The 25,658-nt window shown below is 41.7% G+C and overlaps 1 protein-coding gene across 1 annotated transcript in view; it reads left to right on the forward strand.

Annotated features, from left to right (window-relative positions):
• Positions 1-25,658, forward strand: part of ABCA12 (ATP binding cassette subfamily A member 12) — a 615,834-nt gene that overhangs the window by 215,695 nt on the left and 374,481 nt on the right. The window contains exons 8-10 of the mRNA XM_029607914.1: positions 9,968-10,086; positions 19,795-19,892; positions 23,104-23,402. Of these exons, the coding sequence (XP_029463774.1) occupies positions 9,968-10,086; positions 19,795-19,892; positions 23,104-23,402 (516 nt within the window). The remainder of the gene's footprint in view (positions 1-9,967; positions 10,087-19,794; positions 19,893-23,103; positions 23,403-25,658) is intronic.

Consider the following 25,658-nt stretch of genomic DNA (forward strand, 5'->3'; position numbering starts at 1 on the left):
AAGATTTGAATGATGAATGCTGCCGTCGGTTTTCATGCTGCTTATCTAGCCATAAAATGCTGACATCAGCAGTTTTAAACTGTTTAATAAGCAGTCTTCCTATTGGTTATAATGATTGCATATTCCGCATGTCTTTCTGCACATTAATTATCTTTTTGTGTATTCAGCATATCTAAATAATAATGTTACATAGAAAACTAGAAACATAGAATTTATGGCAGAAGAAGACCAAACGGCCCATCCAGTCTGCCCAGCAAGCTTTCACACCTAATTGTTTTCATACTTATCTGTTACTCTTGGTCCTTATAAGTAACTTTTTGGTTCCAATTCCCTTCCACCCCCACCATCGATGCAGACAGCAGTGCTGGAGCTGCATCTAAGTGAAGTATCTAGCTAATTGGTTTGGGGTAGTAACCACCGTAATAAGCAAGCTACTCCCACGCTTGTTTACCCTGCCTGTGCAATTCAGTCTTTGTTGGTTGTCTGAATATAAATCCTCTTTACTTCATTCTCCCCTGCCGTTGAAGCAGTGAGCTGTGCTGGATATGTATTCCAAGTGAAGTATCAGGTTTAATTGATTCTGGGTAGTAACCGCCGTAACAAGCAAGCTACACCCATGCTTATTTGTTTACCCAGACTATGTAATTCATTCCTTGTTGTTTGTTGTCTGAATATAAATCATCTTTTCTTCATTCTTCCTGCCGTTGAAGCAGAGAGCTATGCTGGATATGCATTGAAAGTGAAGTATCAGGCTTATTTGGTTTGGGGTAGTAACCGCCGTAACAAGCAAGCTACTCCCCTACTTTTTTGTGGATGCAAATCCTTTTTTCCACATTTCCTCTTGCCGTTGAAGCATAGAGCAATGTTGGAGTCGCATTAACTGTGTGTATGTTTATTGAATAAGGATATTAGTCTCCAGGTAGTAGCCGTCATTCCCGCAAGCAAGCCACCCCCGTGCCTCTTCTCTTCATTCACATCCTCTAGACTTTATGGATCCACAGTGTTTATCCCATGCCCCTTTGAAATCCTTCACAGTTTTGGTCTTCACCAAGGGTGTTCCAGGCATCCACCACCCTCTCTGTGAAGAAATACTTCCTGACATTGGTTCTGAGTCTTCCTCCCTGGAGTTTTAATCATGACCCCTGGTTCTGCTGATTTCTTTGCAACAGAAAAGGTTTGTCATTGTCTTTGGATCATTAAAATCTTTCAAGTATCTGAAAGTTTGAATCATATCACCCCTGCTCCTCCTTTCCACCAGGGTATACATATTTAGATTCTTCAATCTCTCCTCATAAGTCATTCGATGAAGACCCTCCACCTTTTTGGTCGCCCTTCTCTGGACCGCCTCCATCCTGTCTCTGTCCCTTCGGAGATACGGTCTCCAGAACTGAACACAGTACTCCAGGTGAGGCCTCACCAAGGACCTGTATAAGGGGATTATCACTTCCCTTTTCTTATTCGATATTCCTCTCTCTATGCAGCCCAGCATTCTTCTAGCTTTAGCTATCGCCTTGTCCCATTGTTTCGCCGACTTCAGATCATTAGAGACTATCACCCCAAGGTCTCTCTCCTGCTCCGTACATATCAGCCCTTCTCCCCCCCATTGAATACAGTTATTTCGGATTTCCACACCCCATATGCATGACTCTGCACTTCTTGGCATTGAATCTCAGCTGCCATATCTTTGACCACTCTTCCAGCTTCCTTAAATCCCGTCTCATTCTCTCTACTCCTTCTGGCATGCCCACTCTGTTGCAGATCTTAGTGTCATCCGCAAAAAGACAAACCTTACCTTCTATCTCATCCGCAATATCGCTCACAAAGATATTGAACAGGACCGGTCCCAACACCGATCCCTGCAGCACTCCGCTTAACACCGCTCTCTCTTCAGAGTAAGTTCCTACGTTATTGCTATAAGAGTTTATGAGTAGACAGCGTTTTGCAGAAAAAACAGACATTACTGGAGGAAATGGATGTGATTTTTGGATTCAGTACACTAAAATACATAAAGATCACATGTTATCTTGTAGTCAGCAAAATTAATGTAGACCAGTGTTATCAATCAAACTGTAAAATTTGGTTGAAAATCATGGTTAGTTTCTATTTAGCCATTTGGAAAACTTTCAATGTATCACAACCATGGTCAGAGGATGGATTGTTCACCAACTTAACTTAATGACTTGCAATATTTTATGTCTGAATAATTCTCATTCTGCACAAGTTGAAGGATTAAAGATGGCTAAAATAATTTTGTCTTACCTGAAATCTCTAGCACTTGCAAGTTCCACAAAACATTTCATTATGATAGAAAAGATACTTTCAGCGCAAAAAAAAAAGATCTTCCAAATGGAACCAGTTTAATAAGTGACCACACCATGGAATATATATATATATATATGATCTATTGTCACCAGTGCTTGAATCCCTCTATGAAAAGCAAGCTGCAAAATTATTCATGGAGAACCCTTCTTTTCATGACCTATTCTCATTTGCGCTGGATTTTGTGAAGATTGTTGCAGTGTCGAAAGTCTTATTCTTGTAGTAGAGCAGACAATCACTAAGGAGCAGATTTTAAAATGTACGCACGCGTTGTACATTTGAGTATGCCCGAGTTAATTACATGCGCGCACAGCTGTACATGTTATAAAACCAGGGGTCGGCGCGCACAAGGGGGTGCACACTAGTGCACCTTGTCTGCGCCGAGCCCTCGGGGAGACCAGCTGGCTTTCTCCATTCCCTCCCCACCTTCCCGTCCCTTACCTCCCCTGCCCTTTCCCCCTACCTTTGATGATTTCTTGTTTTTGTAGTAAGTTGCGCGTGTCGGCTGACTGCCGGCGCACGATCCCCAGTCCAGTGGCCGTGCAGAGGACCACCCCAGCCCGCCCCCTCCCCACCCCCATCCCACCCCTTTTGTAAAGCCCCGGGACTTACACGCGTCCCAGGGCTTTACGTATGCAACCGGGCCTTTTGAAAATAGGCTCTGTGCGGGTAATCCTCCTATGCGCTTAAATCCACCTGGATTTACGTGCATAGGGCTTTTAAAATCTGCTCCTAAGTTATTAAATATGATGCAAAAGTATTTGAAAACTCTGATTGCTATGTCTTTTATACTGCGACCTTTCCTTCTGCAACTGAGATGCTAAAAGCCTTCTTCAATAACCCAGGCCATGATTCTACTTTAAATAATCAGATTAAAATTAACTGGTAGACTTTTAAACCCCTGTGCATGCTGAAGCTGGGAGATACGCTCGTGACTTGGCAAGGCGCACGCTGCGGGGATTTTAAAACCCGCACGGCACTTGTGTATCTCCCGGTGCACGCATAAATATTTTGTGCACCAAAAGGGGTGGGGGCGTGGGCAGCCTGAAACTGTACCACGAAGTCTACACATAAGCATTCATGCCCACAAGCGCACACCGGGCTACCCTATTGCGTAACTTTACGTCTGCTAGGGATGGTGTGTAAGTCGTGTAACAAAAAAAACTAGACTTGTCAGCAAGGTTTTAAGGCTCACGGCCAATAGGGTAAAAGGAAAGAAAGTTAGGTAGGGGGGTTTAGAAAGCCCTCTCCTTTACTGGGCAGAACTGGGAACAAACTAGAATTCCCTCCACTTAAACGCTCGAGTTGCCATAAATGCGCAGCTGTGCGTGTCAATATAAAATCGTGTGCACATATACTTGTCTTCATATACTCTAATTTTTTTTGTACATGGTTAAAATATTAAATGATATAATGTAACAAAAGAAAATGTGCTAACAATATCACTGAGTCATGCTTTTGTACTATTTATATGAAATTGGATTTATAAATAGCATTTTGGATTAACAACATGAAGTCCATATTCAGCTGTTGACTGGCTAGGAAAGATAAGTAACCTAGCTACCTTAGCCAGTATATTCAGTGGGTGTGCCACTTAATATACCCGGCTATCGTAAAGTTAACTGGATAAGATTATCTGGCTAACCTTATGAATGCTCTTCAGCTGAAGTAAAATAATAAAGCATGGACTTCATGAGCTGCTTCTGATTTTGGGAAGGATGCCAGGCCTGACATCCCTCGCACATTCCAGCCACTCATGAGAATTTCTTTGGGGAGGAGGAATGTTCCCCTCTCTCACCTGGAGACCACAACTCCATTGGTCAAAGGCCTGAGGTGGGCGGGCCATGAAACAAAGATGATAAGAGGTATGGGCAGCCAATTTGCCAGCCTCTTTCTCCTCCTTCCAGGGGAGCTCTGGCTGCTGCGGAGTTGAACACTCACCCTCCCTCCCATTTTATGATGTATTCAGGGTGGTTTAAACAGTGTGCATTATATTAGTTAGACAATGTCTTGCATTCATTTACTCAGCTGTGTTGTGTGATATTCCCAAGGCAGGTTTATTTTATTTATTTATTCATTCATATATAATATACCGCCTGCAAAACAGTTTATCCAAGTAGTGTACAGTCAAAAACATACATAATGAGCAAAAATTGGATAACACAATGACTGTTTTATCCTGTATTTTTTAATTAAAAATGTGCTGTCGTAATTAGGCAGGGTACCTGAGCCTTAGAGTATGGGGGGAAAGTGCATATATGGTTGTGCAATACTGGAGTGACTGAAATCTCTATTATTGTTTGCTAAATTTGCTTACTAATTTCAGTTAGTATTTCACAGTCTATTCCTTCATCTTGGCCAGGTGAACAATAGAAAATGCCCACTGCTATACTCTTACCTATCACACATGGAATTTTTATTCTTAAGGATTCCATAGTGCATTTTGTTCCCTGAAGGATTTTTATCATGCTTTGTTCTACAGCACCACCGCTCCACCAGTTCAATCTTTCCTGTCACATCAATATAATTTATACCCTGGTATCACCATGTCCCATTAGTTACCCTTCTTCCTTATTTTGTCTGAAATATATGCAATGTATATATCCTTGTATAATACCATACCTTCTAAATCTCTAGTTTTACTATTCAGACTTCTGGCATTCACATACAGACATTAGAACTGCAGAGTGCACATTTTCATACATTTGTGAGCTTTAAAGTATGTTTTTTATTTGTACTTTTATTTCTATTTGTATTTATAACCTGCTTATTAGTAGATGATGATAAAGGCAGTATAAATATAAGTAACTCAGGGTTTACCTAAACTTTAACTATGTGCTAACATAAAAATAAAAATTGGAAATCAAGTGAAACCAGTGCAAAAAAAAAAAAAATCAAAAAACAGCTGGTTCATACATATACTGCTATCAATAATATTTCAAGAAAGTAGTGCATAAAAAATAATCATCACAAAGCCATTAAAAAACTCTCAAAAACTCCAGCTTTTATTTAAAAAAAAGTATAACTAAATTTCCCATCAAACTGTAATTATATTGCTACTGAGCAATCCTTTTTGTAATCACATAAAAACCAGAAAGCTATTATTCAACAAGCCTTACACAAATATATCAAAATTAACCTCATCAGAGCTTTTTTATTTTGCCAATATAAATTATTTTTCTTCAGGGGAAGTCCATGAACAACTTAAATAAGTACTTATCTGGCAGTACAATTCTTCAAACCACTAACTTTGCATAAAGACCCAACCTGTGATTTAAAGCGATGATATATCCATCTGGCACAGCAAACAATCTGAAAAGCACCCAACACATAATAAATCACAAAAAAAGATTCAGTGAACATTATACCCAAAGAATATCTAAAAATGACCCAATCACATTTAAAAAGTCACTTACAAAGTAAGCTCCTGCAGTAACATGGGGCAAACTGCTGCAAATGCAATGATATATAAAAATGGCACTTTACAGCCAACTGTATATATCATGTGATCCAGCTGATGATGTGAACATAGAACAAGCAATGATAGTGCTAAAAAAAAAATCACATTCATTTCATATAAATGAAATTCATATCCAATTTGACTGGAAAATGTTTTCATTCCAAAAAAGATCACTTAACCTTTTTGGCTTAGTCCACAGGGTTTTAAAATATTCCATGTAAAAATAAAACTTTCATGCCACACTTAATCCCTCATTGCAACAATATCTGCTGAACCACAAACAATTTATTATCATCTAATGTATGTCAAGTAGAAAGCCAGTGCTCAAAAAAGCATCCATTTTGGATTTGCGAATGGCACTTTTATGTTCAAAATGCATGTTTTAATGGGACATTTGGTTTGCCCAACATACATTTTTGAACAAAGTGCTATGATTACATAAATAACTTGATGTGAATTGAAATCAAAATTTCATGGCAATTCAATCATATGAGCAGAATCTACATTTAAGTTGTCCATAGTTGGTAACTGACGTAGTTGGTATTTGAAAAATGGCCAACGATGGAATAAATCAAATGATCACACAAGCTCTTATCTTACTTAAAAGCAAATACAGAAGATTGGTTAAAAACTGTATATGATAACACATTCCAATGTTGGAGCACTATTGCTTTGATTAAAAGGGAATGAGCTGAAAAAGGAATTGCACAAATAACGAACAGGTGGAGATTAAGATCCACACAACAAATTTTTATGGTTAGCATATAATACTCTATTAAATGCTTGTTTGATAGAAGTTGTGGAATGGCCTCTTTGAGGAAAACTCTGAGCAATAACAGAAGCCTGATGTTTATATTCCTGCACAGTTGTGAACAACCTCCATAATTGAAAAGAACTACCTAACCGTCTTTATCTACATTCATCTGGATTACTTCAACCTTAACCACAACCTCTCTACTCAGATATTCAAATTTCCATATTTTGCAAGTATCCTAAGAAGTTACTTCCTTCCAAATCATGTACTACTAAACGATTATCGGCTTTCCTCTCTAGTTTAACAACTTATGTATCTTCTTTTTAAAGTTTAGCACCAGCAGCATGGTTCCACCCTGGTTAAGGTGGAAATCTTGTCCCCAGAATATTGCCCAGTTACTAACAAATCTAAAGCCCTCTTCCTTGTATCATCATCTCATCCACGCATTGAGACTTGAGTTCAGCCTGCCTCTGGATTCCAGCACATGGAACGGCGAGCATTTCTGAGAATGGATCCCCAGAGGTTCTGGATTTCAATTCCCTATCAATAAAACATACATTTATTACCTAGAATCTTCCTCCTATACCTTCCTATGACTCGTGATTCGGCTGTGCTGCAGACTTAGAGGACTGACAGTCCTGCTTGCATGTGGCAGGTTGTGAGAAGGTCTAGACCTACTGCCTTCATGGAAGGACTCCTGATCCTGTTTGCTTGGGGTGAACCTGGAAAACCAATCCTCCCCTTCCTTGCTCTTATCTTGGGGTTATATATATTATTTATGCAAAGGCTCAGATATGTAGGCCATCTCTCTTGTCAGGGTTTCTCTAAATCTGCGGCCTTTATTTATTCCACTTGATTAACAATCTCTGGGGTGTTTCTTGGAGTATTTGGATGATGTACATGCAAGGTCTGGATGTGTTGTAACTACCCTGCTTACAAAACGTTTACACTGCTTTTTTCTTCTTCTGCATTTAGATGTCAATATTCAGTCATGGTCCAGCTAGCAAAGATAGTCATATAATCTTATCAAGCTTACTTTGCAGGGATATTCAATGACTTGGGTGTGCTGCTGAATGTCTCCAGCTATGCTCAGACATTTATGAAAAAACAAACATAGGACTGCTTCTATGGCCAAGTCCATAAACAAAGCACATCAAGCAAAACTGACTGATACATGGGGTTAACCTGCACAGTGCAGCAGATACTTCCATGGGAAGCTTCCTGGGCAGACTGGATGGACCATTGGTCCTTTTCTGCCATCATTTCTATGTTTCTATCTTAGAGCCTCATTTACTAATAGAGATGTGAATCGGAACCGGAATCGGTTCGGATTCCGGTTCCGATTCACATGTGGGGTTTTTTTCATCAGGCCTGATCGCAGTTTTGTTTATCGGCTACGCCCGAGCTGATAAGCAAAAAACCCAACCTGACCCTTTAAAATTAATACCTTAGCTTCCCCCACCCTCCTGACCCCCTAAAAAACTTTTTACAGGTACCTGGTGGTACAGTGGGGGTCCCTGGAGTGATCTCCCGCTCCTGGGCCGTCGGCTGCCACTAATCAAAATGGCGCCGATGGCCCTTTGCCCTTACCATGTGACAGGGTACCCGTGCCATTGGCTGGACCCTGTCACATGGTAGGAGCACTGGATGGCCGGCGCCATCTTGTGCTCCTACCATGTGACAGGGGCTGACCAATGGCACCGGTAGCCCCTGTGACATAGTAAGGGCAAAGGCTATCGGCACCATTTTGATTACTGGCGGCCGATGGCCCAAGTGCAGGAGATCACTCCCGGACCCCCTCTGGACCACCAGGGGCTTTTGGCAAGTCTTGGGGGACCCTCTTGACCCCACAAGACTTGCCAAAAGTCCAGTGGGGGTCCGGGAGTGACCTCCTGCACTTGGACCGTCGGTTGCCAGTATTCAAAATGGTGCCGATAGCCTTTGCCCTTACTATGTCACAGGGGCTACTGGTGCCATTGGTCAGCCCCTGTCACATGGTAGGAGCACAAGATGGTGCCGGCCATCCAGTGCTCCTACCATGTGACAGGGACCGTCCAATGGCACGGATACCCTGTCACATGCTTCTGTGACTCCTCCCATGACTGTGGGGTGAGAAGCGCTGCAGGGATAACCCTGCAGCGCTTCTCACCCCACAGTCATGGGAGGAGAAGTGAAGGAAACAGCTTGATCTTCACCTGGAACTGGAAAGAAGCAGCGATGTAAGTGCTGCGATCATTAGACCCGCCCCCCTATGACGTCACTAACATCGGACAGTTAAGACAGCCTCAACACCAGGCATCGCGTATGGGAAGCCAGATAACATCAAGGGGCACCCTGCAGCGCTTCTCACCCCACAGTCATGGGAGGGGAAGTGAAGGAAACAGCTTGATCTTCACCTGGAACTGGAAAGAAGCAGTGATGTAAGTGCTGCGATCATTAGACCCGCCCCCCCATGACGTCACTAACATCAGACAGTTAAGACAGCCTCAACACCAGGCGTCGTGCGCCGAAGGGGCGCGACAAAGGGGCTCTCCCCTTTGTGCACCCCTTCGTGCAAACCTTTGTGTATATGTAAAAATTTATTTTTATGTTTCCTTTGTTAACTAAGCTGTTTCATTGTATTCGACTAAGGAATTTTTTCCTGCTTTATCTGTTTCACTGTAAACAGGCAAGATTTGCATTTAATGCAAGAATGTCGGTATATAAAAGTTAAAAATAAATAAATAAATAAATAGTTTATCTGGGTAGCTGAATCTGCCCCAGAACGTCCCCACACCACCCCCTGAGTTAGCAGGATAACTTTTCAGCTGGATAAAAAGTTAATCAGCTAACTTGGGACCAGTCAACATGGCAGAATTTTAAAATCCCATCATTTGTCTGGCTAAATCTGAGTTTAACCAGACAAACAATGCTGAAGATCTCTAGGCATTGCAATGTAATTGTAGTATGTAATAAAGGTTATATCAGTCATATTACATAACAAGTAAGATATTTTCTTGTCTACCTCAGTTATCCATTTTACAGTCTAGTGTAAATTCTGTTGCTCATATATGTGTTGCTTTATTTTTCTTTAAGTAATAGCCCTTGGTAATTTAAAATAAAGAATTAGACATGAATTTAAAGTTAACTAATACTTGGGAAACATCTAGACTTACCTATGTGAAAAGACACAGGGTTTGGCATTAAAAATCAACTTTTAAAAAACAGTTGTGGAAAAATATAAATGCCTTTTCTTTCAGTTAAAATGTACAACAGTGACAGGATTTTTGATAGGGAAAGAACAGAAAATGTGTTATTCAGAAGCTCCAACAAACTGGCCTGAACTAAAGCTCTGGAAATGCACTGAAAAAAAAATGGGTATCCCAGCTGATATATGTACATTACTATAACTAATGTTTTCTTAATCATGTACACATTATGATCTCATTTTACAGGCTTTTGAAGCTAGACGAATTTCAAAATTCTGCCTCCAACCTATCAACAGAGAGCCCTTACAGCTCTTTGAGCAGCTGCTTAAGGAATTTTACAGAAATTATCTCAAATCAATCACTTGGTATGTATTGTGATATTACTGATGTAATGGCACTATTATATTCCAGATATATTAAATCATTTTTCTCATTTTGGGTATGATATACTGAAGGAATTTGTTTTTCACTTTGCAGTAAATTTTCGAAGGGGTTTTGCATGTAAGTGTGTAAGTTGCCTGTATGCACATATATGCTATTTTATAAATGTCAGCAGTAAACGTGTATTTTCGGTTTTATGGACACATTTTACTGGAGAAAAAAAAAGGGGGTCAACTGGGGTGTTCTGGGGCAGGATTCAGAAGTACGTGCAGTAGTTGTTATTTTGTAAGAGATATATGCATATACATTACCAGACTTATTTTTACTCCTTTTACACCTGCTAATTGACTCACTCAAGTGAAATCAGACTTATCTGTTGTCTGCAGTTTTTGGATGGGAGATCTGGGTGAACTAGTGGGGTTTCAGGATGAAGTGCTAGAAGGACTAGATGAACTAGAGAAGGACTGGGTGAACTGGTAGAGCTAGCAGTGAATTGGTGAGTTCAAGTATTCACGCAAGTATTTTTAAAACATATGCACATACTTTGTAAATATCTGCCTCCGCATTTAATATTGGCTGTTTATTCACTCAGGGGTAGATTTTCAAAACCTATGTATGTGCGTACATGTGCGCGCGCTACCCGGCGCGCGCACATGTAGGTGCGATTTTATAACATGCGCGCACTGGCTTGTGCATATTATAAAATTCTGGGTTGGCGTGCAAGGGGGGGTCTACTTTTGCAATTACATGTGACGACGCATCGGGGCCTTCCCCAGTTCCCTCCCAGTCCGCTCCAATTAAGGAGCAGACTGGAAGGGAACTTCCCAACCCCCTAGCCTAACCTCCCTTCCCCTTCCCCAATCCTGCCCTCCCCCTATCCCTATCCTAACTACCCCAAATTTTGTTATTTTACCTTTTGCTCCTGCCTTGGAGCAGGAGCAAGTTGCGTGCGCTGGCACCCTGCTGGCGCGCAATCCCCTGTCACAGCAGCACAGCCTGATTGTCCTTTTCTCTACCACTTCCATTAGGAGGCTGTTTAATGCATTCACCCTCATTCCAGCATATCCATTCAATTGGAAGAGGCACAGATCATGTGCATTAATACTGTGGAGATATTAAAATGTGTCTAGCATATCTCCCTATCCCACCTTTCCTCTAGGGTATACATGTTTAGATCTACAAGTCTGTCCCCCTATGCTTTACAGTGAAGACCACCGACCATTTTAGTAGACACACTTTGAATAGACACCATCCGATTTATATCTTTTTGAAGGTGTGGTCTCCTGAATTTTACACAGTATTCTAAATGTGGTCACACTACAGACTTACGCAGGGGCAACATCACCTCCTTTTTTCAGCTGATCATTCCTCTCCCTATGCACCCAAGCATCTTTCTGGCTTTTGCTGTTGCCTTAGCCACCTGCTTGGCATCTTGAGATCATCGTATTTGATCACCCATAGACCCTGTGCATATTTTGTGCTTAGAAGAATTTCACTTACTATACAGTACTGCACCCTTGGGCTTTTGAAGCCCAAATGAATGACTCTGCATGTTTATCATTAAATCTAAGCTGCCCAAATCTAGACCATTTCTAAAGCTTTGTTAGATCACTCCTCATGTTTTCCATACCTTCCTGGTTGTCTACCCTGTTGCAGTTTTTGGTATCATCTATAAAAGGGTAAAGTTTTCCCAATAATCCTTCAGCAATATCACTAACTAAATGTAGAAAAGAATAGTCCAGGGACTGATCTCTGTGGCTCACCAATAGAAACATCTCCCTCATCATGGTGAACTTCATTTCCCACTTTTAAGATTTGTGGCCCACTAGTAGCCCTAAGAGCCATGGTACTCATCCCCAGTGCTGCCTGGTCTCAGCATGGTTGGAAATGCCACCAAATCCAGTCACCCATGCCCTTCACGCCACTGTGACCCAGCCTCTCCCATAGGCGTATATGAATAATAAGAGGCCTATATAAGCTCAGGCTCCACGGCAGTTCCTCACCTCAGCAGCAAGTCTCCTGATGTGCCTTGCTCATCAGTGCATATTACCTCGTTCCTGCATTACTGCCTTGTTCAGTGTCCGAGTGTTCTTGTGATCCATCCCTGCCCTTGTATCTTGCCTTGCTCCTAAGTCCCTGCCTGACCTTGTCCTTGCCTTGCAGTCTTGGTCCTATCCATTCCATTGTTCAGTCTTGCCTTAAGAACATAAGAATATGCCATACTGGGTCAGACCAAGGGTCCATCAAGCCCAGCATCCTGTTTCCAACAGTGGCCAATCCAGGCCATAAGAACCTGGCAAGTACCCAAAAACTAAGTCTATTCCATGTTACCATTGCTAGTACTAGCAGGGGTTATTATCTAAGTCAACTTAATTAATAGCAGGTAATGGACTTCTCCTCCAAGAACTTATCCAATCCTTTTTTAAACACAGCTATAGTAACTGCACTAACCACATCTCCTGGCAACAAATTCCAAAGTTTAATTGTGCGTTCAGTGAAGAAGAACTTTCTCCAATTAGTTTTAAATGTGCCACATGCTAACTTCATGGAGTGCCCCCTAGTCTTTCTATTATCCGAAAGAGTAAAAAACTGATTCACATCTACCCGTTCTAGACCTCTCATGATTTTAAACACCTCTATCATATCCCGCCTCAGCCGTCTCTTCTCCAAGCTGAAAAGTCCTAACCTCTTTAGTCTTTCCTCATAGGGGAGCTGTTCCATTCCCTTTATCATTTTAGTCGCCCTTCTCTGTACCTTCTCCATCGCAATTATATCTTTTTTGAGATGCGGTGACCAGAATTGTACACAGTGGGCCGGATTTTATAAAGTTGCGCGAACAAAAGTACGCTGGATTTTATAAGATACACCCGTAGCCATGCGTATCTTATAAAATCCGGGGTCGGCGTGCGCAAGGGGGTGCACATTTGTGCAACTTGCGCGCGCCGAGCCCAGCTGCCTGAGGGAACTTTCCTTCCACCTCCCCTCACTTTCCCCTACCTAACCCACCCCCCGGCCCTATCTAAAACCCCCCCTACCTTTGTTGGCAGATTTACGCCTGCAGAAAGCAGGCGTAAATCTGCGCGCGCCAGCAGGCTGCTGGCGCGCCATCACCCGACCCGGGGGCTGGTCCGGAGGCCTCGACCATGCCCCCGGGCCAGCGCCATGCCCCCGGGCCCGCCCCCGAAATGCCGCATCACTTGCGGCCCGCCCCCGAAACGCCGCGTCACTCGTAGCACGCCCCCGACACGCCCCTCATGCAAGCCCTGGGACTTACGCGCGTCCCGGGGCTTGCGCGCGCCACCGAGCCTATGCAAAATAGGCTCGGCACACGCAGGGGGGGTTTGGGGTAGGTTTTCGGGGGGTACGTGCGTACCCCTTTGAAAATCTACCCCAGAATTCAAGGTGCGGTCTCACCAAGGAGCGATACAGAGGCATTATGTCATTTTCCGTTTTATTCACCATTCCCTTTCTAATAATTCCCAACATTCTGTTTGCTTTTTTGACTGCCACAGCACACTGAACCGACGATTTCAATGTGTTATCCATTATGACGCCTAGATCTCTTTCTAGGGTAGTAGCACCTAATATGGAACCTAACATTGTGTAACTATAGCATGGGTTATTTTTCCCTATATGCATCACCTTGCACTTGTCCACATTAAATTTCATCTGTCATGTTGATGCCCAGTTTTCCAGCCTCACAAGGTCTTCCTGTAATTTATCACAATCTGCTTGTGATTTAACTACTCTGAACAATTTTGTATCATCTGCAAATTTGATTACCTCACTTGTCGTATTTATTTCCAGATCATTTATAAATATATTGAAAAGTAAGGGTCCCCGTACAGATCCCTGAAGCACACCACTGCCCACACCCTTCCACTGAGAAAATTGTCCATTTAATCCTACTCTCTGTTTCCTGTCTTTTAGCCAGTTTATAATCCACGAAAGGACATTGCCACCTATCCCATTACTTTTTAGTTTTCCTAGAAGCCTCTCATGAGGAACTTTGTCAAATGCCTTCTGAAAATCCAAGTACACTACATCTACAGGTTCACCTTTATCCACATGTTTATTAACTCCTTCAAAAAAGTGAAGCAGATTTGTGAGGCAAGACTTGCCTTGGGTAAAGCCATGCTGACTTTGTTCCATTAAACCATGTCTTTCTATATGTTCTGCGATTTTGATGTTTAGAATACTTTCCTTGTCTTATCTTGTCCTCCATCTGCCTGACTTCCTAGATTCTGGCATCGGCTCTGACTTTGACCATTCATGACTGCTGCCTGGACTCAATCTTTGCTTTGGACCAGACCCTGCCTTGCCTGCTGCCTGCCCCAATCTCCAGCCTGCTTACTGGTTTTCATAGGTGCCAAATTTATTTATAAGTCTCCTGTGTGGAACTGTGTCATAGGTCCTGCTGAAATCCAAGTACACTACATCTAGTGCTCTCCCTTGATCCAACTTGAGTCCTTGGATCTTCTATTGGATTCTAGAAACTGCACTATCCAAGTTTTAGCAATAATATCATAAATTTACTCATTATTGAAGTCAGACTAACCAGCCTGCAGTTCCCATCCTCCTCCTTACTTCCACTTTTTTTTTTAAAAGGACAAACATAGGTTTCGTGTACAGGGCTATAAGTTTCACCCTCTGAAGAGGAGGGGTAACTTTACATGAGTGAGTGCGCGAGTTGGGCCATAAGTTGCACCCTCAGAAGAAGGGTGCATACTGGGCCTAATTTTGCTTTGAAAATGCTCCATAAAGTCTGAGTGCACAATATACATGCAGACTTTACCACTATGCAGGCTATTTGAAAATTACCCTCAGTCTATATATTTTATAATGAGAGAGAGCATAAGTCATTTCTCTTTCACATATGAGTTTCTAAACTGATCCAAAACAAATACGTTTTCTGCACTTCATGTCAAAATATTCATTAGTGAAAGACACAATCCTGTTGCCTTGATGCAATTAACTGGAATGTGTTATTGATTTTTAGGATATATCAGCAGTCTTGAGACTGTGGAAATTTCAATTAATTGAAAGTTAAAATGAATTTGCTATGTTTTTTCAAAATGAGTTGCAAATGACTTTATTTACTGAGGTAAATTATGCTATTACTTCAGCTTTATAATGTCTGATGGGTGAGGAATGTAGTTGAAAGCTAATGTAATTAGTGCATTAATGGCCTGCAACAGTGTTAAGATCCTTTAACAAATAAAGGTCAATAACTGGCAATAAATGTCTGTGAACTGAGAGGACTCGAATATTATTATAGGAAACTGAAATGTGATATTTCAGTTTCTGATATAAATAAGAAGTACAATGTAGTCTCATTTTGTGAAAATGCTTGCAATTAGTAGTGGTAAGGGAGTACAATTTTCTGCTCATTTTCATGTAAATTGAAATTAAACCATTGGATAGTGATTGAAGGGTTAGCATTATCTTATAGTTCAGGGCTTATCAAACCTGTCTTAGGGACCTCAAAGGCAGTCTAGTTTCAGGATATCACAATGAATATGTATGAAATACATTTAACTATACTGGGTCTTCAATATATGCAGATTTATTTCAAGCATATTCATTGTGGATATCCTGAAAATCCAAATGGCTATGGAGGTTTCCAGGACAAGTTTGGGAAGCCTCGTTATAACTGTTAGTACCATCTTTTTCCAGATGAGAAATCAGCACAAATTAGTCTTTGCACTGGGTACTAATTAACGTCCTTTTTCACTGATACTGCTATAATATGCCATCATTACTGTGCTTGGTCCTGTTTCTTGAATATAAAGGATGGTGGAAATATTATTTTTAAAAAGTTTGCAATAGCTCCAGTGTGAACTAGAAGAAAAGTCAGATGTTATACTTTCCCATCAGTTACGCATACCAGAGGTGACTGCCTACAGTAGGTTACCCCAAGTCCTTATCCTTTTTTGTCACCTATTGATTTTGTAAACATCCTTTGACATCTTCTCAGAAAGATTATGTACAAGATTAATAAATGAATGCATATAGAAATAAAAAGCTAGTAAGGGTAGCCAAGCCATCTACCTATTTGGTTATGCATGCTGTCTATTTCCATTGGCTTGACTTTCTTGAATCCCATCCTTGATTTGCTCCAATCTATCTTCCACCCTCTCCATTCCACTTAAATGGTCCTTGTTAAAGTTTCTAATGACCAATTCATGGCAAAGTCAGAGGCCACTTATCAATCCTCATTCTCCTCAACTTAACCAAATCTTTTGAAATTGTTAATTACAGTCTACTCTTTGATCTACTGTCCTCTCTTGCATTTCACAATTCTATTCTATCTTGGTTCTCTTCTTATTGCTCCCATTAAACATTCAGTGTATCTCTTGATAGATCCTCTTTCACTACTATCCCATTATCAGTTGGCATGCATCTTCTCTCTTTACACTTGTTCCATTATGATCTGATCTCCTCTCATGGCTAACAATATCATTATGCCGATGACTCCTGAATCTGTTTCTCTGCACTGGAAGTCACCTGAAATTCAATTTCAGATCTTGACTTATCAGACATAGCTGGTTGGATGTTCCAGTGCCACCTTAAACCTATCATGGCCATGACTGAAATTCTTATATTTCCCCCTAAACTCACTTCCTCCCTTCCATATTTTCTATCTCAGTGGATAAGATCATCAACCTCCCTGTTTCCTCAGCCCACAACCTTGGGGTTGTCTTTGATTCCTCTCCTTCTCTGCTCACATTCAAAACATTGCTAAAATGTGTTGTTTCTTTCTGTATAATATCCCTGAACACACTACTAAAACCCTTATCTACTCTCTTGTCATCGCCCACTTGGACTAACACAATCACTTTCTCATGGGTCTGCTCCTGAACTGTCCTCCATTATAGTCTATCCAAAATTGAGCTGCATGACTTATTTTCTTCCACTTTTGTTATGACCAAGTTACCCCTGTTCTCATAGCTCTATATTGACTCCCTGTCTATTTCTGTATTCATTTCAAACTACTTATTCTCACTTATAAGTCATTCTGCACATCTAAGCTATCTCTCCTCTCTTATTTCTTCCTTAATCCCTCCTTGTATGCCCTGTTTGTCAGGCAAACTGGCTCCTCTCTCTGTCCTTCTCTGTTTCTAACTCCAGATTATGCTTTCTGTCTTATGTCACTGTGTTCCTGGAATGAATTTCCTGAGTTGGTGTGACTTGCTCTATTGCTGAACCAATCCACCACTCTAGGGGGCCGATGCAATATGGTGCGCTCAGCTGAGCCCATTGTTAACCTGCAGTCGGACGTGGGTAGAATAGATGCTAATCAATCTCTTAATGCAATAAGGGGATTAGCACATATTTAACTCGTATACAATGTGGAGTGAATCTAAGGGGTAGATTTTACAAAATTACGCACATGCGTACTTTTGTTCACGCACCAGGCGCAAACAAGAGTACCCGGCATTTTAATAGATACATGCATAGCCAACGTATCCTTTAAAATCCGGGGTTGGCGCGAGCAAGGCTGTGCAAAATCGGCAGCCTGCGCACGCCGAGCTGTGCGCCGAGCTGCAGCCTGCCTCTGTTCCCTCCGAGGCCGCTCCGAACTTTCCTTCCACTCCCCCACACCTTCCCCTCCCTTCCCCTATCTAACCCACCCCCCCAGCCCTATCTAAACCCCCCTACCTTTGTTGGCAAAGTTACACCACCGGTGCGCGATTCCCTGGCCCGGGAGCAGTTTCGGAGGCCTCAGCCACGCCCTGAAACGCCCTCGGGACACAACCACGCCCGCGGCCCCACCCCTGGATGATGCGCCGCCGTGGCACGCCCAGACAAGCCCCCCAGGAAAGCCCCGGGATGCACGTAAGTCCCAGGGCTTATTTATTTATTTATTTATTTATTTAAAAGTATTTATATACTGCTTTTCAAAACAGGGTATCTTGTCAAAATGGTTTACAATAAGAATAAAATAAAATAAGTGAAAAGAGCTTAAAAAATAATATAAAAATACATAAAAAACTGATATATACCTTAAAGGTAAAATAAAATATTAACAAAAATGGCTAATAATGGAGCTGGGCCAGAATTCAAGTTGTAATCAGGTGCGCGCGCCACCGAGCCTATTCAACATAGGCTCGATGTGTGCAGGGGAACTTGGGGCAGGTTTTCAGGGGGTACACGCGTATCTTATGCGTGTACCCCTTTGAAAATATGCCCCTAATAGTGCTCATCACATGCAAATGCATGTGAATGAGGCTATTAGGCAATAGCATTCACTCACGATGCAAAAAAAATGTGTGTCTCGGACGCACATTTAATTGTCATCTATTAACACCTGCCTGTTGAACCATAGGAGCTGACATTTTAGCTGTATTGAATTGTGATTTATGTTCCACCAATCTGTCTTTTATGGGCTGTGTGGTCTCCATCACCGATGGTCCAACATTTACTTGAAGCTGAGCATGATTTCTCAGAACTGAAGTGGACTGTAATTGAGCAGTTTCACAGTTCAATTCATGGAGGCGATTTAGTATCTCGGCTCAATTATCGAGAAGCATTTTGGATTTATACATTTAACTCCTCGGTTCCAAGGGGGATGAATGAAGATCTTAATTTAGCATCGTTGATATAACCGGGCGCGGACTGTGACTGTGGGGCATTTTGATTGGAGAATTTCACCTGAGTTCCCCATTGGTAGTTTAGGGTAGTGGTTCTATTGGTTAGTTTTACTAGCTCTGATGACAAATAAATACGTGAGGACAAGAGCTAGGTGACGTTGAATGGCACCAACAATAACCATCGGGTCGAATTAATTTATGAACAGCAAGAAGAGTTCCGTTGTTTCAGGATTACTCACAGATTATAATACATTTGGGCATCCCATGAGGAAGGACTGTCGGTTTGAAATGTGGCCACATCGGGACAGTAAGCCATTTGGGTAACAACGGTCCAGGAGAAACAGAGGGACAGGAAGCTGTTTGGGTAATAACTGTCCAGGAGAAATAGTAGCTACGGAAGTTGATTTACACTGCCATTCACTTTAAATTGTGCACTTAAATAATACACTAGGGAGGAGGTTAATGATTATAAATATATGATCAAATAGTGCCGTGGGGCATGTATAATTCTATGAAACTGACAACCCCTGCCTTATAATATTATGAAGGTGCTTTAAACATGGGTTATAAGATTTGAATAATTGTTGGGAATATATAACGTTGTGAACAGCACAAGTAGATTCATTTTTGTTAATGTGAGGTGACTGGACTTTGTCCAGTTTGATGGCTCTATTGCTAGCCATATTCAACTCCTGCTTAGAGATCCACCTATATGAGATTGCTTTTAAATCCAAAAACCCTGATCTTGACCCTCTCTCATTAAATATCGTTTTGCTATAATACTTGTGACTGCTATAAATTATTTGTCTTGTTTTTATCTCAACTAGATTGTAAACTCCATGGAGCAAGGGCTGCCTCTATTTTATGTATCTATACAGTGCTGCATATGACTAGCAGCACTATAGAAATTAGTAGTAGCAGTAATAGTAGTAGTAGCCTTGCCATCCATACTAAGCAACCTACCACCTCCCCAACTTATAAGTGTGCCAAAACCAATGTTTATATGTCTGCAATTTGGGTGAATTAAGCTCTACATGATCAAACATGAGGCATACAAATTTAAGGTTTTGCTCATTAATACAAATTTATCTTTTGTAGAGCATCTGCAAGAAATGGATTATCTGATTCAGTCTGTTTTTGTACAAAACAATGCTTTTAATGATAGTTCATTTGTTCCAGAATTCCTTTCTCTGAAGGTAAGTAACTGAAATCCAAACTAAAATAAAACATGAAATTCATTTTCTGCATTTATCATTTGTAGACAGGTTTTCTGACTGATATTACTACAGTACAAACATAGATAAGCTTATGAGTTATTATTGACTTTTGATTCATAATAGTTGTGATCAGATATGTGTCTCTTTTCAACATCATATCTGCCCTTATAATGTATGAAGATTCCATTGGATAGTCCATAGTAACATAGTAGCATACTAAATAATGCCAACTAAAGACCAAAATGTCCCATCCAGTTTGCCTGGTTGAGATTTGTCTACTTTCGGTAGATGCAGATATAAATTCACATATCCAACCCAACACTAGCTACCCCACACCCATAACTTTACCAAACCTCTCAACTATATTCCCACCACTGCTCCCCATATTTATCCTACACATTCCTGAAATCTGTTATTAGGATGACCTCCATCACTTCCTCCTTCACCAATAAACCATATCAGGGCTTGCCACATTCAACTTTGTTTTTCACAAGACCAATTCTTGTCAACATCCAGGCCTCCTCTATGTCTTTTTATCTTTTGTAATAATCCTCAAGTCACCAAGGTTGGTAAGGCTATTGTATAATCCAACATCCCCATAATTACTGAAGTTTTCTTTCTAGCCATGGTCCCTCCATGTAGGTCACCCTAGTCTTCTTTAAATCCAATACTATTGTTTAAAATTGTCTCCATGGATCTTCTACCTAATTATTAAAGGGAAAGTATACATATATTTTCTGTGGACTTTTACACATTTTTTATGTGCAGGTAAACTTTTTATAGAAAATAATGCACATAGATTTGAAAACAGCCACTATACCTGGAGGATGGCCAGTGTAACACTGATTTTTATAAATGGCTCCTGGGAATATCTGTGAAACTATAGACCAGTTAGCATGACATCAGTGCCAAGCAAAATAGGAGAAGATGTTCTTAAAAACAAAATTACTGGTCAAATAGAATAGATAGATCTTCTTAGTGTTTGGGTACTTGCGACTTGGATTGGCCACTGTTCGAAACAGGATGCTGGGCTTGATGAACCCTTGGTCTGACCCAGTATGGCAATTTCTTAAGTTCTTATGTTTTGATATAACAGAGAGGAGTCATGTTTTTAGAAAAGGGAAGTCTTTCCTTACCAATCTATTATATTTTTTTTATAAATCAACATACAGATAAAAGTAAGCCAGTTGATATAGTATATTTGGATTTTCAGAAGGCATTTTACAAAATTCCCTTTGACAGACTCCTTACGAAATTAAAAAGTCATGGGATAGGAGGCATGTCCCATTGTGGATTGGTAGCTGGTTAAAAAGACAGGAAATAGAGGGTAGGACTATAGTCAGTCTTCCAAATGGAGAAAGATTGTTACTGGAGTATAACAGGAATCTGTACTTGGGCCAGTTATGTTTAACATATTCATAAGTGATCTGGAAAAGGGAACAATGAGTGAGGTGGTCAAATTTGCAGTTGATACAAAATTATTCAAAGTTGTTAAAACAGCAAAGGATTGGGAGGAGATGGTTTTCGGCAAGGGTGGGAGACTGGGCATCTGAATAGCAGATGAAGATTAATAAGGGAAAGTACAAATAAGGGATGCATATAGGAAAAAATAATACCAACTATGGGTACACAATCTTAGGTTTTGTATTACAAATCACCATCCAGGAAAATAACTTTAGAATATATTGAAAAACCTTCAGTTCAGTGTGCTGCAGTGATCAAAAAAGAGAATAGAATATTCGGAATGATCTGAAAAGAAATGGAGAATATCATATTGCCTTTGTATAGAACCATGTTGCAATTGCACCTTGAGTATTGTGTGCAGTTCTGGACACCCCAGATTACAAAAAACATAGTGGAACTAGAAAAGGTGCAGAAGAGGGTAACAAAAATGATGAAGGGAGTGGAATGGCTCTCTTTTGATGAGAGGCTACATAGGCTAGGTCTCCTTAATTTGGAAAAGAGACAGTACAGTGGAATGAGTAAATAGAGGACAGTTATTTAACTTTTCAAATAATACTAAAACAAGGGGATACTTCTTGAAACTAACAACCAACATAGAAATGTCTTATTCTCTTAGGGGTAGATTTTAAAAGGGTGCGCGCAGGCATATATGTGCGCGTGCTTCCTGGCGCGCGTACATGTACACCTGATTTTATAACTTGTGCATGCAGGCGTGTGAAAGTTATAAAATCAGGGGTCGGCGCACACAAGGGGGTGCACAATTGTGCACCTTGCGAGTGCCGAGCCACGCTGCCTTCCCCTACTCCCTCTCCCTCTCCCCTAGCCTGACCTTTCCACCCCTTTCCCTAACCTTTCTCCCCAGCCCTACTCTAACCCCCCTGACCTTTGTTTTACCTTTTGCGCCTGCCTCTGGCCACTGTGCCAGGAGCCACTGACCCCGCCCCTGCCAGCAGACCACCCAGGACCGCCCATGCCCTGCCCCCTCCCTGCCCATTTTTGCAAGCCCCGAGACTTACAAGCGTCCCAGAGCTTTACGCGTGTCTCCGGGCCTTTTTAAAATCCTCCAGATTTATGCACGTAACCTTTTTAAAATCCGGCCCTTAACGAACAATGAAGCTGTGGAATTTGTTGCCAGAGGACGCATTCAGGGTGACTAGTAAAGTGGTGTTCGAAAAGAGGTTTGAACAAGTTCCTGGAGGAAAAGTCCATAAAACATTTAGCCAGGTAGACTAAAGGAAACTTTTACCATGCCTGAGAAGTGTAACAGGAAATAGATCTAACAGGATGCTGGTTTCAATGGATTTTGGTTTGACCCAGCATGGCATTTTATGTTCTTGTGTTCTTCTAAACAGACATTTGGGAGACCATGATTTAAAAGAAAAACAGGGTCTTCTTGAAATATCATTAATGTCCTTCATGTATTTTATTGATTGATGAAAATAGAAAAACAGGGTTTATAAATTAGCATACCCATGCAGTTAAGTGGTTATTTTAAGGCTTGCTGCATAAGTGCAAAGTCTGCAGGTAGTTTCCCTTTGAAAATTAGCTGTAATATATGTAGGCTAAACATGCCCACGTACATAGCAAACAATGAAAACTTGCCCTCTTTATGAATATTAATAATATACTCTAATGATCTCCACCAGCCAAATTGTTGTGTCCAGATTATTTAAAAACCTTTTCAACTCTGTGTCTAATATGCTTATTTTTGTTTTCTTGTTTTCAGATATTGGAATTACGAAAACTGATAAACCACTTATGTAAATTAGAGAACATTGGCTCATCCCATCAAGTTTGTCATCTCACCTGTCAGTACATTCTGCTAGTTCTTGATGTGGCTGAACTTGGCATTAATTCTACCATAGGCATTAATGCAGCAGCAGACAACCTTACAGCCAGAGACAGCAGAGAAGCATCTTCCTTCCCTCCAAAAGGAAGCACAAAATCCAATGGGACTGACTTGTTAAAAACTCTCCAGCAATTATTTTTGGGAGACATAGTTAAAAATGGCATAAATATGAACTGGTAATGAATTATTGTGTTTTCTTCTTATATACTGCATAACAGTGGGTTTCCATTTCTAAAACTGCATACAGATGAAATAGGGAAGAGCAGTCAAGATAGGTACATTATTATAAGGATATAGAACTAATTTCTCATTCCGTACAAAGTAATAGTCTGAAGGTTACTAGCATCCAATGGCTGTCTCATTGCTAGTTTTTTTAATGGCTGGTGGATACTTGCCACTGATCCAAACTTGAGCAAATTTTTTCTAAATAAGACCAAAACTTGACTGTTTGTTCTTTAATACAGGGGTGGGCATGGAGCTGAGGAGAGGCTTCTCCTTGCAGCTCTAGTCAGGCAATGTGGAGGTTGGGGGGGGGGGGGGGGGCGGGTGGGTGGCAGTCCCCATAGAGCTCCAGTCAGGTTACCTATAGTACAAGTGCACATTATTTTCTTGACAAACCTAGATTGTTTTGCCTGGGGCTCTGAAAAGAAACATACTAGAGATGAAATGGCTTCCTGTCTCTGGGAAAGAGCTTACTGGATGGGTCACAGATCATCATGAAAGTAGCTGATAAGATAGAGAGCTGTTCACAGATCCACACAGTAAAAAGACCAGAAACTAATTTTCATCTTTAGAAAAATCAGATAAAGGTTTTCTATGTGTGGCACTGACCACCAGATGGGGCAGGATACTATACCTTACTAGGTCATATGTTTCTATGTGTAACTGGAAGGTTACAAGTTTGTTCTACACTTTACAATGGGGAATGTTCTAGTCTCAAGGATCAACCCAAGGACATAAGAAGGCTAGTTGGGTGGAGAAGCAGCTTAGCCCTTTCCTTAGGGGATATGCTTTGGGGAAATGGCCAAAGGAGTGAAAAGTTTACTCTGTGGTTTAATAAGCGGAAACTTCCATCCTTAAGGTTAAAGGAAGGGCATGGACAGGAAGGTGTGTGTCAGTGGTATGAGTGGCAGGGTGACTCTGAGCCAATGAAAGTGTATTTTTAGTTTGGTATAAAAGCTAATGTGCACATGGGCAAATTGCTGGTTCCCTGTACATACCCGGATCAGTCCAGACCATGGGTTGAGCCTCCTGTCCAGCAGATGGAGACAGACTAAAAGTGAAAGGGTATCCTATATCAGGACAGAGCCTACCCTGCAGCCCTTCAGTATTTGTCTGTCTCCAGCAGCTAGGACAGCTCAACCTGCGTTTCCCTGTTAGCCTGTCCTTTTCCCTGTGGGGTTTCTTTTCTCGTTCGTGGGGCAAGCTCAAGCAAGTACTTTTTCTCTAAATTAAAAAAAGAAAAAGAGGTTTTCTTCAAATTTTATTTTTCCTCTGTGTTAGGGAGACAGATCTGTCTCCCTCGCTCTTGGGGGGCCTAGGGGGGCTTGCCCCTTGATTTGGTCAGCCTAGGCTCCCTTCCTGGTGACCTTGCTAGTATACAGGGGTGATACTGGTGGTGCCAGTCACTCCCCCTTAGGCTCCTGCCTTAACCGAGAATTTTCATTCCTTTGGTATTCTAGAGGGAGGTCTCATTCCCCTGATTCACTAACAAAAAAAAACAAAAAACCCATCATTTAAAGCAGAGGCAGGATTTACCAGGAAGACAAGAGTCTTTATTCAGTTTTTGTGGCTTAGTAACGGGAGAGTGCAGGGTTCGATCGTCTGCACTTCTCCCCGGGGGCTTTCCTCTCTCATCAGCTGTTTGCTGTTCCTTCGCAGCAGCTTCTCTGCCTTCATGCCGCATTCAAATGTGTGCCTGGCTTGTGGAGAGCAGGCCTCCCGGCCCCCAGGCTCTCCCATGATAATTTGTGTTCCTGCTGCTTACCGGGTGGGGAGGGCCCCTCCTCGGCAGCGCCAAAGAATTTAGCTCGGGGACATGCTTCCCGACGCATGGCCAGGCTGTTCCTGACCCGGCAAACCGCTGGAACGGCGGCCATTTTAGGTGTCAGCATCGATGCAGTTTCAGAGCACCAGGATGAAGAGGACCCTGATTTTCAGGTATTACCCCCCGATTTGAGCCCGGTGCATGTCCAGGGGGATGCTTCGGACCCCCCGCCCCCCCTCGGGAAAAGTTTCTCGGCCCCGATTTTCTTCAGAGTTTGTGTTCTTAATGCACAAATCTTATTTAGCCAGCCTGCAGGAGCCTGAGGACCGTCCCGTGGGTCCCCCTCCCCCGAAGATCCCTCAGATTTCCGCTCCGCTTCCCCCGGTGGTACCAAAGGCGCCAGGCTCCATCCGAGTCAGGTTTGTCCAGGGGGCACTCCTTCCCC

This window comes from Rhinatrema bivittatum, chromosome 6, assembly GCF_901001135.1.
Source record: "Rhinatrema bivittatum chromosome 6, aRhiBiv1.1, whole genome shotgun sequence".
NCBI classification, from domain to species: domain Eukaryota; kingdom Metazoa; phylum Chordata; class Amphibia; order Gymnophiona; family Rhinatrematidae; genus Rhinatrema; species Rhinatrema bivittatum.